This window comes from Pleurodeles waltl, chromosome 4_2 (assembly GCF_031143425.1).
Source record: "Pleurodeles waltl isolate 20211129_DDA chromosome 4_2, aPleWal1.hap1.20221129, whole genome shotgun sequence".
NCBI lineage: Eukaryota > Metazoa > Chordata > Amphibia > Caudata > Salamandridae > Pleurodeles > Pleurodeles waltl.
This window is the reverse complement of record NC_090443.1, coordinates 877,785,148-877,798,782: the sequence shown is the minus strand read 5'-3', so window position 1 is coordinate 877,798,782 and position 13,635 is coordinate 877,785,148. Positions and strand designations below refer to the sequence as shown.

General features: G+C 39.2%; 1 protein-coding gene across 2 annotated transcripts in view; it reads left to right on the top strand.

The window, feature by feature from the left end:
- ZYG11B (zyg-11 family member B, cell cycle regulator) overlaps positions 1–8,850 on the top strand; it is a 197,410-nt gene extending 188,560 nt beyond the window's left edge. For both annotated transcript variants that reach the window (XM_069232657.1, XM_069232656.1), the window contains one exon: positions 7,797–8,850. In XM_069232657.1, coding sequence (XP_069088758.1) covers positions 7,797–7,978 — 182 coding nt within the window. In that variant the 3' untranslated portion in view covers positions 7,979–8,850. The remainder of the gene's footprint in view (positions 1–7,796) is intronic.
- The last annotated feature ends 4,785 nt before the right edge of the window (positions 8,851–13,635 follow it).

Genomic DNA, 13,635 nt, shown 5'->3' with positions numbered 1-13,635 from the left:
AATTACAATGAAACAAATCTTACTTTATAAAACCTCAATCATTTTCCACTTATACATTGGAGAGCACATCACTGGATGACGAGGATGATCATTGCTGTATTGGGGGTGACTGTGGACATCACCTCAGATTGTTGCTGCTGTTAGTTCTGAGAGGATCCTTCATATTCCCCTGACAAAATGTCCACCTCTGTGGACACAGTTTATACCCAAGGTACCGCAACCTACCACTTCACATTGCTGGTGAAAGCTGTTCTGAGCGTCTTTATTTACGTGCACTCTTCTGAATTGTGTGCTTCAAAGTGTGCGTCTGTCAGTGAGACACCTGGTGCTCACATTGTTTGATAGTATTCTGGTGTGATTTGGCATTCTTCCCTGCACCTCTCCTTAGGCAGTGACTTTAGCTGTGGTGTTAGCATTGGATAACAGTCATCACGGAGAGTTTCTTCACCACTTCTGTCATCATTTTACCATTGACGGGCCTGATTCAGGCAGTGTTCCTAACAGCAGATCCCATGCTCACACAGCTGCTTCGCTATCCTTCTTAGAGTAATCGTCATTGTTGGCTTTTTTTCACTCTTCACTCAAATGAACAAGGTACACCCACCCAATGGTGTAATTAAAATAAAAGCAGTGCTGATGTGCTTTGGTTTCTGCACTGTTGCTCCCAGTGGCACTCCGATACTCTCAATTTTCTCTCGAGCTGGTTAACAGTTGGCTTGTTCGGTTCTTTACTGCTAAAACCGGAGGATCAGCCCACAAAATAATCAAAATAAAAGTAGAATATTTTGAGTCTTCCCAAAATCGTTCTCACCCTGTGGTGATGGGTTTCAGAATTCCCAGTATAAATCAGAATGTCATCTTGGAAGAACATAATCCCTTCCAAATCCCCACAAACATGACTCATTCTTTAAGCTGCCGACCCAAGATCAAACCGCATTCTGATAAAGCGACACATGACAAAAATGCAATCAGTATAATAAGGTTTTTGGAATAGTCTTGACATTTGATTTGATGATATACAGAGGTAAGATCAAGCATGATAAAAACTTTGGAGACCATCTCAGATGTTGGTAAAGTGAGAAAGATCAACTGCAACACATGGCTTAAGGCCTCTGAGGCATACACATAGTGACTCTTACCAGACTGCCTGTGCACTTTACTACTGGAGCAACCCATTTGTTTCCTTGCACTGCTTCAATAACGCCATTGACCCACATAACCTATTCAGTTTGACATGTGCAGAGTCCCTGCCACAGAAACATTCCTCGCGTTCTACCAATTGGAGTAAAAGGCTAAAAAACGTTTTCAGTTTTATGCAGAGTACATCCCACACATAGAGACTCTAAAGTATCCAAGAACACTTTATCATTGTACCTGTGACCCTGGAATGGATTCAGTGTCAGACAAACTATATATTAACTCCTCCTGTGTTCAAGTCTGTGTTACTTCTTAGCCTGACAAAGGGAACAGCACTGGGGGTCAAGTAAAACATTCAGAGCGATTTGGTGAAGTCAGCAAGGAACACCACCCCTATTCACAGAAACATACACCTTTCATCTTGCCATCTACACTCTGAATGTTATGTCTGTTTCAAAGTAACCTCTAGGGTCAATGGTCTTGCCACCATAGCTCCTGGAGCTACATCATGTTCATTCAAATGAACTTTTCCCAAATGTTTTGATTGAACACCTCACCAGAGATTAATGGGGGGCAGGTACTTATCAACCAGATTGAGTAAAGGTTGCAGGCTGTTGAAATCTTTGATGCTGAAAATGCAACTTTAGAATATGGCAAAAGGATCCTATATTTGCTGGAAAGTGCTTTGAACTCACAATGCAGAAGCAAGAGTGAAAGGATTGACAAGCCAGAAAACAAAGCACGAGGGCTGAATGCTGACCATTAAAATAACACAAAGTAATACAAAGAAATATAGTTTGAGAGCCCAGAGGAAGCGGGTGACCAGATGTTAGCTGTTTGGAATAATCTTGCAGATTACGTTTCTAAAGACTGTCAAAAAAGAAATATTTTAATGATTAAGAAAGTCTGAAACAAATCAAGAAGGTACTGGAGTTGTGTGGAAAATTATGGATTTGAGCAATTTTGAAATCCTATGAATGACAAACTCTAAGAACATATATCTATAGTTTACACAAATTAAATGAATATGTACTATAAAAGACATAATTGGGGATTGATGTCTTGGGGGCATGGGCCCCGGGCCATTCTCGGATATCCGTTTCTTAATTATCGCCATGCACCTGAACCACCAACATTTCAATCTGTGTGTTATTGGTCTTAACTTCTTTGGGATGCCCCCTGGAATTAGCCTCAGAGACCAAAAGAATATATTCTTAACACATTATCTGCCCTTCATTGAAAATTTCACAGGTTTCAGCCACCCCCTTATAAACTTGACAGCACACAGCAAAGAGACATTTGTTGCTTGAAAAACATTCCCACAGGTGGACATTTTTGTGCTAATTGACCATAAGGCACAAACACTGCACCTGTAACAGTGTTCTGCTCAAGTTCTTTCGGAGAAAGTCCTAACTTACTAATTGATGTTTAAGCCCAGTCATTCCTTTTCAGTTCATCCTTGCAAGCTAATGAATGTTTCACTTAGATAGCAATATTTATAACAGACCTTATATTGGATCATCTTATAGCCAAACGTCTTGTCTAGCTTCATTCTCACATTAACTGATCTCTCAACTTCACTTTAAGAGAAGTGCCGAACTTGCATTAAGTTGCTAATTTTTTTAGAGCAGTTATGTAGTCTTCCTTACATTCACCCAGTCTTTATCTTTTGCCAAAATGGTAATGTTCTAAAACTATGCTAGAGATGGAAATACAAGTGTACCTAAGTAAGCACCACAGAAAAACAAACATTTTCAGAGAAAGTATATATATATATATTTGAGGAGTATGGCAAAAAGTAACATACAAGATCAGTATTGGTGGCCAGGGTTGGACTTCTTGGTAGAACAAAAGGTGAAACTTTGTCACAGTTGTGTGACTAATGACAGAACCAAGTTAATAAGGGAAGTCCTCCTTTGCCATTTTGAAAATCCTCTCAAACCATAATTTAATTGTCATACAACATAATTGAAGCATTGAGCCATGCTTGACTCCACAGAAAATAGATTAGACTGTTTGTTGATTAATGCTGTATGTGGATTGTAACTCGGATTGTACAGAGTGTCACACGTGGCTCCTTACCTTTCTGAAAGACTCCATTGATGTGGGCATACCTGAGATCTTAATTATTTACAGGAGGTGCTATTCCTCGTCCTTGGATTATATTAAATAAATCTTATTTAAGGTGTCTGGCTCACATCAAAATATTCCCGTGCTTTGTTCCAGAGCAAAACGCCTTGCAGAAAGGGTGTCCGTGATCAAGGAGTGTATTCAGAGGGATTGTGTGACAGATTTTCCAATGTAAAAAGCCCTCCATGGTATGTTGTAGTCTTACTGCATTTCCCCAAACAGAATAACTTGAGTGTCTCCTTTTGTTTCACTCCTGTAGACAGCCAAGAACTACATTTCCACCCATCTTGCTTTGTGGTTTATAGTTTGTATGGGTTGAGAGGGGAGGTAGTTGGTAATGTCATTTCACACCAAGAAGAGATTTGGTGCATGGAGTTAAAGAGCAGAATTGGTGTATTGGGTTCTGATCCAGAGGCAGTATCTTCAAGGGGAATGAAGGCAGTTTGTTATCACGCTCTTTGAGAATAGCATGAGTGAAATATAATGTTATTGTGTTAGAAAATGGGCAAACATGATACATTTGGACAGGCTTTCCATACACCAAGTCCAGCATTGATGATGTGAATTCACACTTCCAAGGGAGTTCAAAGCCGTCCTCTAAGGCACAGAGACTGTGATTGGATAGTCTCACTTCACTGGACTATGGTGGTGTTCTGCATTTAAGAAAGTTCCTTACTTCCCTAGGAAGGGAGATGTGTTGTTGATATATACATTTCATGACTTTCTTTAGATTTACTCTTTCATCTGTATCCTGTCTCCAAATGATTCGCCTATACTGTCCTCTGTCCTCCTTCCCTTTCTATGTCTTTGGAGCCTTCCTTAGACTATGGATCGATGGTCAAATGGAATTCAATTAGGAGTGGGTGAAGACATGCTGACTTTAGCAATGTTCATTGTTATAAAATAGTGTTTAAATTGTTTTCAATTCAATTATTGATGAAAACATGTTGAAGTAAAACAGTTATCAGGGGTGTTGAATTTACAAAATATCTACTTGTTCATGGAACAGATTGCTTCGAAATTCTACTTGTCCCTTTGCGCCATGTATTGCGGCGACAAATTATGGCTGCAATCTCATTATATAAGAGCTCTTATAAGACTCTTATGCCATAGCTCATACTATAGTAGGGTGTGAATCCTAGCATTTTCCTTATTATGGCACCTTTCAGCAGATCTACATCCTGAGGCTGGAGATAGCGGTAAGCAATAGTTATAGGGTTGAAATGCCCCTTTGAGTGTGTGCAAACCTACTTACTTTCATGTTTTAGGGGTTTTCACCAGCTGTTCTCTAATCTTTTCCCATACAGAGAATGGTTGGAAATTTACTCCTGACAACGGCAGAAAAAAACTTCCTCCAGGGTTGGGAAAAAATGGTTGGACGGAAAGTAAACTTGTAAACGCTCAACAGAATTTCGCATGAGCAAACCTACACATGCATAATTGCTTGTGCTAAATTACAGTTCCCAAATATTTTTCAGGAGTACAATTTCCTGGCCTACTGCTGTAAATTATTGTGAATTAATGAAAGGCGTAAATCTTCACTAATGCAAGGACATATACTATGTGTGCACTTTTGTGATTTTCTTTAAGAATTGGGCCCCTAATTGGTTACCCAAGACCTTTTGTGTGTATTAAAAATTCTAGCTCTCTCTCTATCTATCACTGTTTCACAAGAAGCATATTTGCACATTAAATAGTTTTGCTCAATGCACTGAACTAGACTGGCAAGGTGTGTTTTTTGAGACAAAAAATATTTTTGCTTTTTGCCAATGTTTGTTATGAGGGACCAGCAGCTCCCACAACAATAACGTTTTACAAAAACCATGCTAAAACAAGACATTTGTTGACACAACCAAAAAGCTGACCATCAATGTCAGACCTATTGGCTTTGCCAATGCTTGTTTACCTTCATGTTTACCATAATCTTGCTGGAACTGGTTACACTGATTTTTCTATTTTGAATATTTTCTTGGAAACACCAGTATGCATCAACACATTTTACCTACATTTCAGAGTAGTTTAGCAAAATGTTTTTCCCTACCTATATTATTTGTGAACATTTTATTCAGAGAGCAAAGAATCACAAATCTTTGTTTCAAGCTTCTGCAAATATTTGCATCAAACCAGAGGGCATACTAAGAGCATTTTCCATAGGCATAGCTGCATATTGTTAAACTTTGAAAATGTATTTACACATTTTTATACTGAAACCAGTCAGTATTGCATTCCGAGCTTACATTTGCCTAAAGTGCTTGCCCTAATACTAGACATTAATGAACCATAAATACATGTTCAAACAGCATTAACATATGGACACAAATGTTACCTTAACTGCAGACAATGCCCTTCCCTGATCCATAATGTGGTACTGTAAACTGCCCGCAAAGGGTTTGTGCTGCAGGGGGCTAGGCCCACTTCTCCCAGGGACAAAATGAACATGAAAGTTGTTGCCTTTGACCCTAAACAATATGTCCTGGGCTATAGGAATTCTACAGCCCTGAGCTATACACTATCAGTTCAGTCTGGACAAATGAGCTATAGACAAACTGCACTTATTGTGGAAGTATCAAATATGCCCGTGGTAGAGGAGCCTACTGTTGTCTTGACTTTTCATTGTGACGGTTGTAATCTACACTAACCAGTACTGATGTATGCCATGTATTCTTAATTACACATTAGCTTCAAGGGCTATCTGTGCTAAATTGCAAAATTAATGCAAAGTCTAAGGGCGGCATGTAATCCAGAGGCTACATCAGAGCTTATATAGATAAGTTTAAGGTTTGCAGGATCTTCATATGGCCTATAAACTCTTCCGATTTTTTCTAATATAAATATCTCTGTTTCTGTCCACTCTTCCAAATCTTTCTACTAGAAAACAATGCCTGGTTCTTTTGAACTTAAACAATTTATTGCTATTCAGCAGTTGCTAGCACCAGACCTAGTTTCTGCTTCTTTTCCTCATCTTGTTTTCATTTTGAATAATAATATGCCCTGAAGGATGCTTTATGGCCCAGTTTGAGGGGAACGCCCGGCAAAACACTACAATTTTCAACTGAAAGAAATGCTGTTTGCCCAAACGTGAAGAACTTGGTTTTACTTCTTCCTCCTTATACCCTTGGTAGTTTGCAACTTATTTTATGCTGTTGAGATCATGTGCTCAAACTCCACTTTCGCCTCTACAACAAAGCACATGATAGCTGGGAAAGGAAGCCACTATTACCTATATCATCCTCTCAGTACCACCTACCACTTCTCCACAGAATAGTCACCCTCTCCCAACAGATAATGTGCACCTTCCTGTCAGATTAGTAGGTTAGTATTTAAAACAGCAGAGTCTGCTCTGTGATGCTGCCTATTATACCCAGCCCCACTGTGTGTACAGGCACCTTTTCCTTCTCATACGGCCAGGGATCAGGTCTTCCCCGGATATTTCCTTCACTATCCAAGGTGAGGTGAAATCATTGTAAAATTGTACCGACAAGGAATAGGTGTGGAGTAGCTTGCAATAAGTCCATAGTAGTAGGCAGCGGGGGTGGTGAAGGCAGCATGTTTGGCGGTCCGTGGTCGGGCAAAGGAGTAGGGATGTCTGAAAGGGGATTGTTGTCAGTTTAAAGGTTGGATTTAATCGGAGTTATCCTTGACGCTTTTAATGGCTGTGTACCTTCTTGGAGGAGGTGTGAGGGAGGTACTGAGTTAATGTTCACTCCGTGCTTAGTTACCCTTACAGGTTTCCTGCTCGTTTTGTAAGCATTGCAGATGGTCATCATGTAGCAAGTGGCCTTGGTTCTGTGTTGACCTACCTTTGTTTGAAGTGTGGTTTTAGGGTCAGCACTTCACTTTAAAGTACCATGCCATTCTAGAGGAAGCCAGATCTCCTTGTTTTCCTACCTTCCCTCCCAGGCACTTGGCTGTTACATGTCGGCTGTTTATTTGGGACTCGTTCTACCAGTAAGGCTCTCCGAATTCTTTCCCGGTTTTATTTACATTTTGTAACTACTGTTTCAAACCCCCTTTACATTCCGAAATATTGATTAATGCTTTCTCTAAGCATAGCAGCTTCCAAATATCATACTTATGCTGATCTAAATATAGGTTGCACATGCTCATCCTATGATTAACTAACTTCAGTATCTTGACCAGGGTCACACAATCTGCGAAAATGTTGGCCACGTTCTAAAAAAATAATCCACTGAAGAGACTGGCCCTGCACCTGTACCATGATCTCGTGGGAAACAGCTCTGAAGAGTGATCCTCACTACAAAAGTTGCGCTTTTCTGTTTACTAATTTCAGTTAGTATGGAAGTGTTATGTCGGCAGTTACACAGTGTTTGTATTATTATTATTTTTTGGGTTACTGTACTTTTAACAGTTGACAATAATCCTCATATTGTATTCTGAAATAATTTGAAGAAACATAGAGTTCCACGCAAGTATAATTTAAAAAAGTTTCTGCATATTTTATTATTGGAGACATAAGTTTGACTATTAGTGATGCAAATTATAACCAGCCTCTTGTCCTTTCCTTTCAGCGACCAGATATTGCAGTATGTTAATTGAAGAAGAAGGATTGCACCACCTCTATCGAATTAAGGAAAATCCGCATACTGATCCTGATGTTCAACGAATAGTTATATCTATTTTGGACAGTTTAGAAAAACATATTACGCGCCATGGAAGACCTTCCACTAAAAAGTTGCAACATGAAAAATAATCAATTGTGGCATAAGGAAATATCTGGGAGATAGTCAGTGTTACAATTTACGACATTGTAGTTGGAATGTTTTATGTGAAATGATCACTATGTGAACGTCAATATTGATGCAGAGGCAAAGTTGCACAAGTGAATAAAACCTCTGACACAGGAAAAACGCTTTTCATTGTTTAGCAAATGAACACTTTTGCTTTTTAAGTTTTGCACACATGGGACAACACTTTCAAGATTTTAGAAAGAAACAGCTTTCCAATATGAAAATGTAACCCAGGCAGTTGGGCACTTTCAATGAAATATATTGAGCTTTTTCAGCATAACCTAGCCTCTTCATGGACCCCTGTAATGTATTTTCAAATTATTTAAATTAAGTTTTATGATCCTAATTTTCCATTGTCTTGCACCAGTCTCTTGATCTAGTCTGTGTACATTTCAACTTTCACAGTTGTCATATAAGTCACTGAGTGATTTCACTGAAAAAAATAGAACAAAAATAGAACATAAGGAAAAATACCAAAGAAACAGGAAGCAAAGTAGATCTTACAGAGTAATTTCTCCAGCTTTCTAACATCAAAATGTAATGCAAGTTTTGTTTAGTTTGGAATGTTCCAGTATGAAGAACAGACTGGTTCTTGTGTGTTTTTCTGCCTGGGTGAAAAAGACCCATCTTTGATGAAGGTAAGTCTTGTTTGTCTTGTAAGCCCTGGGAATAAAATAGAAAGACATTACCTGACTGGTAATCCAATTTGGTTAGTAAATAAGGGATTTCAAAGTAATGTATGTGCCAACTCCTAAATGTTGTTATCTTTAGAATGGAGAGCACGCAGTGCTGGAATCAAAGCTCATTAATAATAAAAGGCCTGAAAATGTTTTAAGTAATACTTCTTATTTGCTGCACCTTAGTAACATTTGAATGCTATAAATCGAAACCGATGTTTTCTGCTAAGTAGTCATAATTGTTTGGTAGTGTGGCCATTCTAATTATCCCAATTAATTTTTTTCATATTGCATCTTCTTTGTAGATTTCCACCACAGTTATTTTCTTAGCTGCAGATATTTCTTTATATGATTCCTGAGATCATGTATTTTTATTTGACAGCTTCTGCGCTTTTTTAGTTCATGATACATGAATGTGCTTCATCAAGACAGTTTATTGTTATTGTGCAAATTATTTAGGGTAAATAGCTATGTAGTTCACATCTGGTACCTTTCTAATAAGGCTGCAGTGTATCAAACGGAAATGCTTAACTTGATTGCACATGTGGAGCCATGCCATGGTAACACTTCAGCCACTACTGTTTGTTCTGATAAATTCATTCTTGTAAGAGTTTCACGCTGCACCTTCGGATGCTAATTGGTTTGCCCTTGGACATTTTTTTGTTTCATGAGGTGAATGTTACCTAACAGAATATCAAGAATCTTTTTTTTTTTTTACGTTACAGTTGCAACATTGTCCCATGAAACAGCTTTTTGGAGAGGTTGAGAGTTAAAGTTAGTTCTCTGGACACACGATCCTGCTGCCTCATCCCAACAAAGGTGATGAACAGTTGAGGGCTCTCAGATGGGAATTCTTCAAAGATGATCTATATTGCTTAAATGCCACTAGTTGTTACCACTTACCTCTACATGTAGAAGTGGTGTATCTGTCACCGCCTTCCTCTGACTTTAATGGTAGAATTGTAAACCATTATCAAGCTACAAACGTACTCATCTACTACAGCATGGTGTAGCAAAGAGAAGGTCACCTGTTCTACATGGTCAAGGAAGACTTTGCTTAATTGCCTCGCATCTATCTTCGAGGAGGTGGAGGAAATAATTCCAGGAGAAGAATGTATAAGATTTACTAAAGGTTTGACTAGTTTAAAACAGCTAAAGAACCACAGCCCGTTCTGGATTTGAGGTGCCTACACAGATTGTCACCCACCAAACGTCCCTTATCTTTGCCTTGTGACTTAAACCATGCCAAAGTGGCAGTCGAGGGCAGTCAAATCAAGCCACTGACACATATCATTGTATCAGAGTTTTTGCTAGTATATCACTAGATCCCTGCGAACTCACTACAAGACCAGGACACACACAAGCCTGCAAGCTACAGTAGAACTGATTCACTTTCTTAGAAGCTTACTTTGTTCCACAGAATACCAACAACCAAGAGTGAAAAATAATCAATTTCCTCAGGAACAGTACCCCTCCCTCCAAATGCAAAACAGAATCCCAAAATAACTAATATCTAGATCTCAGATGTTTCAGTCTCTAGTGTCTACTGTAGGATCCGGTCATCATTTGGATTGTTTGACCATTTCCAAATTCACCATTCTACAAAATAAAAAGCAACAAAACGTACAAGCCACATGATGTAATAAATCTTTACAATGCATAAGGCACACTCTAGATAGTGTTAATGTCTGTTAATACATAATGAACATTCTTTGAAAGATCAACTGTGTGTGCCCATAAAAGGTTTGTACTTATATCCAATATCGTTCATACAGTATCATTGTACTGTAGCGTGCATTGTATACTAGGTACACTGGTATTACATTATGGCAAATATTAATATCTGTACATTACACATACATCGATCATGGTTAAGTCACCCTGGTTTGTAATGACAAATTTTAGCGGGCTAGAAGACGTCCTTGAAAACACGGGATAAAGAATATACAAAGTGACCATGAGAAATGTATACAGAAAGTTACCAGGCAAATTGAATCAAAAACAGGAAACACCGGTCATGCACTCATTGGCATATGTGCCAAAAAGTGGTGAGACTGGGTGCCAGTTTGATTAGGGAGTATTTTGAAAAAATATTTCGAAAACACTGTTATGAAAAAGTCAATTTATTGAGTGAAACTGGAAAAAGTAGTTAGAAAAATAGAAATAATGGATATAATAGGGCCAGTGGCATGGGTATGCCACTTCATTTAGTCCCTTTCAATGAAAGTCTCGCTAACAAGCCTTCTGCAGGAGACTGTGATCCATTATAAAGACTCCACACTATTGATGATTGGACCTTTTCTACATAGCATCTGTGTTCTCCCAGCAGACTGCCATCTATACATAACTGACTTTGTCCTATACTTTTTATATTATTAATAGATGATTCTAGGTGTGTTCCCTCATGGCAGAACTCCCAATGATTGCTCACAATGGTATATTGTGTACTTCTCTATGTTTCATATTCAGAAACTCGTGAAGGCCGAAGAATGTACCCAGCCCAAGTTTGTACCCACCTGACTGGTGTTTCCTGCTGTTTTAGCAGTTCACCCAGTCACTTTTTGTATTCCCATTGCAAGGTCACTTTGTGTATCTGCAAGTCGCCCTCCTACAAGACCATAGTCTTGAGCAAATGAGTCTTGTTCTTTCACCACAAAGAAGCAGTCGATTTGAGAAGATCTGAGAAAAACAGATTTGGCAACACTAAGCAACAGTATCCATGCACATTTCCTAATTTACCCAAGTATAAATGCTGTTAGGTAGTGCTCATACACTAATGCACATCGTTGCCCTGATGTGCTTTCCGGTTTTTCAAAGAAAAGACCGTAACAATAGAACCAAACAAAATGTACCAGCGGAGCACAACAATTTTTTTCCTTTCTTTCTTTTTTCTAAAGTATTGAAAATATTTTCATTATATAAAATTATGAGAACCTACATTGCTTGAGGTTAATAATATATGAATGTATAAGGATTGTGTACAGTCTATCACAATTTACTAATTATATAGTCATATCTGACTTTTTGACTTTTTGATTATCAATACTTTAGAAGAAAGAAAGGAAAAAAATTGTTGTGCTCCGCTAGTACATTTTGTTTGGTTCTATTGATTTGAGAAGATATACCCTGTCAGCCGGAGAAAGGAGGGATTGGGTAGTCTTCACCTTCTCTTCAGTGGGCTTGAACTCTGGGAGCAACACCAACTCTGTATTGTATCACTGTAAAGCATGTCTCCATTGCAAGCACCTAACGAATTCAGATTTGTGGGAGTGGGACTCACAAGAGCCCTGCCATAGGGAAGACACTTGTTGGTTTGACCTCCGAGCTCATCAATTCCACTTTTCGGACATTTGTAAGGATAGGTCTGGAGGACATAAAGAAGCCTTGGCAGTGCAATCATTTTGCTTGGGGCTACTTTGAATTTGATACAAGGGGAAAGTCTGTCCTATTCCTTTATGTTTTCATTCAGAACATTGAGTAGTAGAGTGATAGTAAGAACCAAGCATATTTTAGGGTCCGTTGTGATATAAAAACCCCTGTATTTGTAGCTGTGAATCTGCACACTTATCTGGGACTGCTAATCCCTTGTGCTTTCCCCTCCAGATGCAGGGACCTTTGTTGACTTATCCCAGTTTACTACCTGGACAGAGGCATTGCCATACATGTCCAACGTGTTCATCAATCTCAGACCTGTCCATCATGGGTAGCAGAGAAATAAGGAACATATCACTCATGTATAACAAACTCTTCTCCTCAATCCCTCCCTCTGACTAGAATCCCTGCAGCAGGCCGACATTCTGTATTCTCTATATCCATGGAGACAGTGGCTCAATTGCTAGATGGGGAAATGACAAAGGAATTTGAAGACAACCCTGTCTATTGTCCTTTTCAATCGGGAAAACCTTGGAGCACACCCAGACCTGAGCCCAAAACATCCAGAACTTGGATGTAGGGTATGAATCTTGTGCCAAAGTTTGTAATTTCGAGGATCTGATAAATGGAACTCCCATCTAAACAAATTGAATGCCTTCTTGAAGTTGGTAAGCATCAGAGCACTGAGACCACAAAATTCATGAACTCTGGCCCAGGAGGTCTGCACCCTTCTTAGGTGGGGCAGATTCTGTTCCACTATGAAACTGTTTGGATCTGAATGGAATAGGGATAAGATCACCTTAATCCTATTTGCCAGAGTTTTTGCCGAGATCTTGGTCTCTGCATTCACTAACGATACAGATTGGTTTCATGTACATTGTTCAGACAGTTGTCCTGGTATCAGAATGACCCAGATGATGGTGCCTTGTGCATCCTTGGTAAGAGACTGGCAGTTCCTCTCACAAAGGACCAGTGACTTAACCAGGAGCTAAGGTTGCACCACCTAGAGATCTTAGTAGTATTGTGTAAAAGCAGAGGCGCCAGTTACATCGTTCTGATGGAGTCTTGTACCTGAACGACAGTTCTAAAGGCCAACTGTATTAGCAAGTTACTGGAAAAGTTTGCCTGACTTATTACCTGCTTAGTGAATACATGACTGTAGTGTCATTCAACTCATCTTGGCCAAGTCAAGCTGTGTTCTTAAGCTCCATCTTGGCCACCTCAGTTCAAGGAAGCAGCTGTGGCACATTGAAGGTGCAAAATTTCTGATCTAGATCTGCTTCTCTGGTGCAACTGTGATACTTCCTCTGCTATTCACTGCCTCCTTCATGCACCAGGCTTTCAATTGAAGTACAGTTTTATAGGCTTCCCATAGTGAACTTGCATAAGAGACCGTACAGATGAAAGTATTCATAAGTTGTCTCTCAAAAAAGGTAATACATTAATCATCTAACAGCTACAAAGCTACAGGCATCAGCCTCTGGGTGCTTTCATACATCCAGAACTGACTGGACCTTCCATAGGGGGATAATGGAGATGCCTAGAGGAGGAATACAAGATCCGGTGATCCA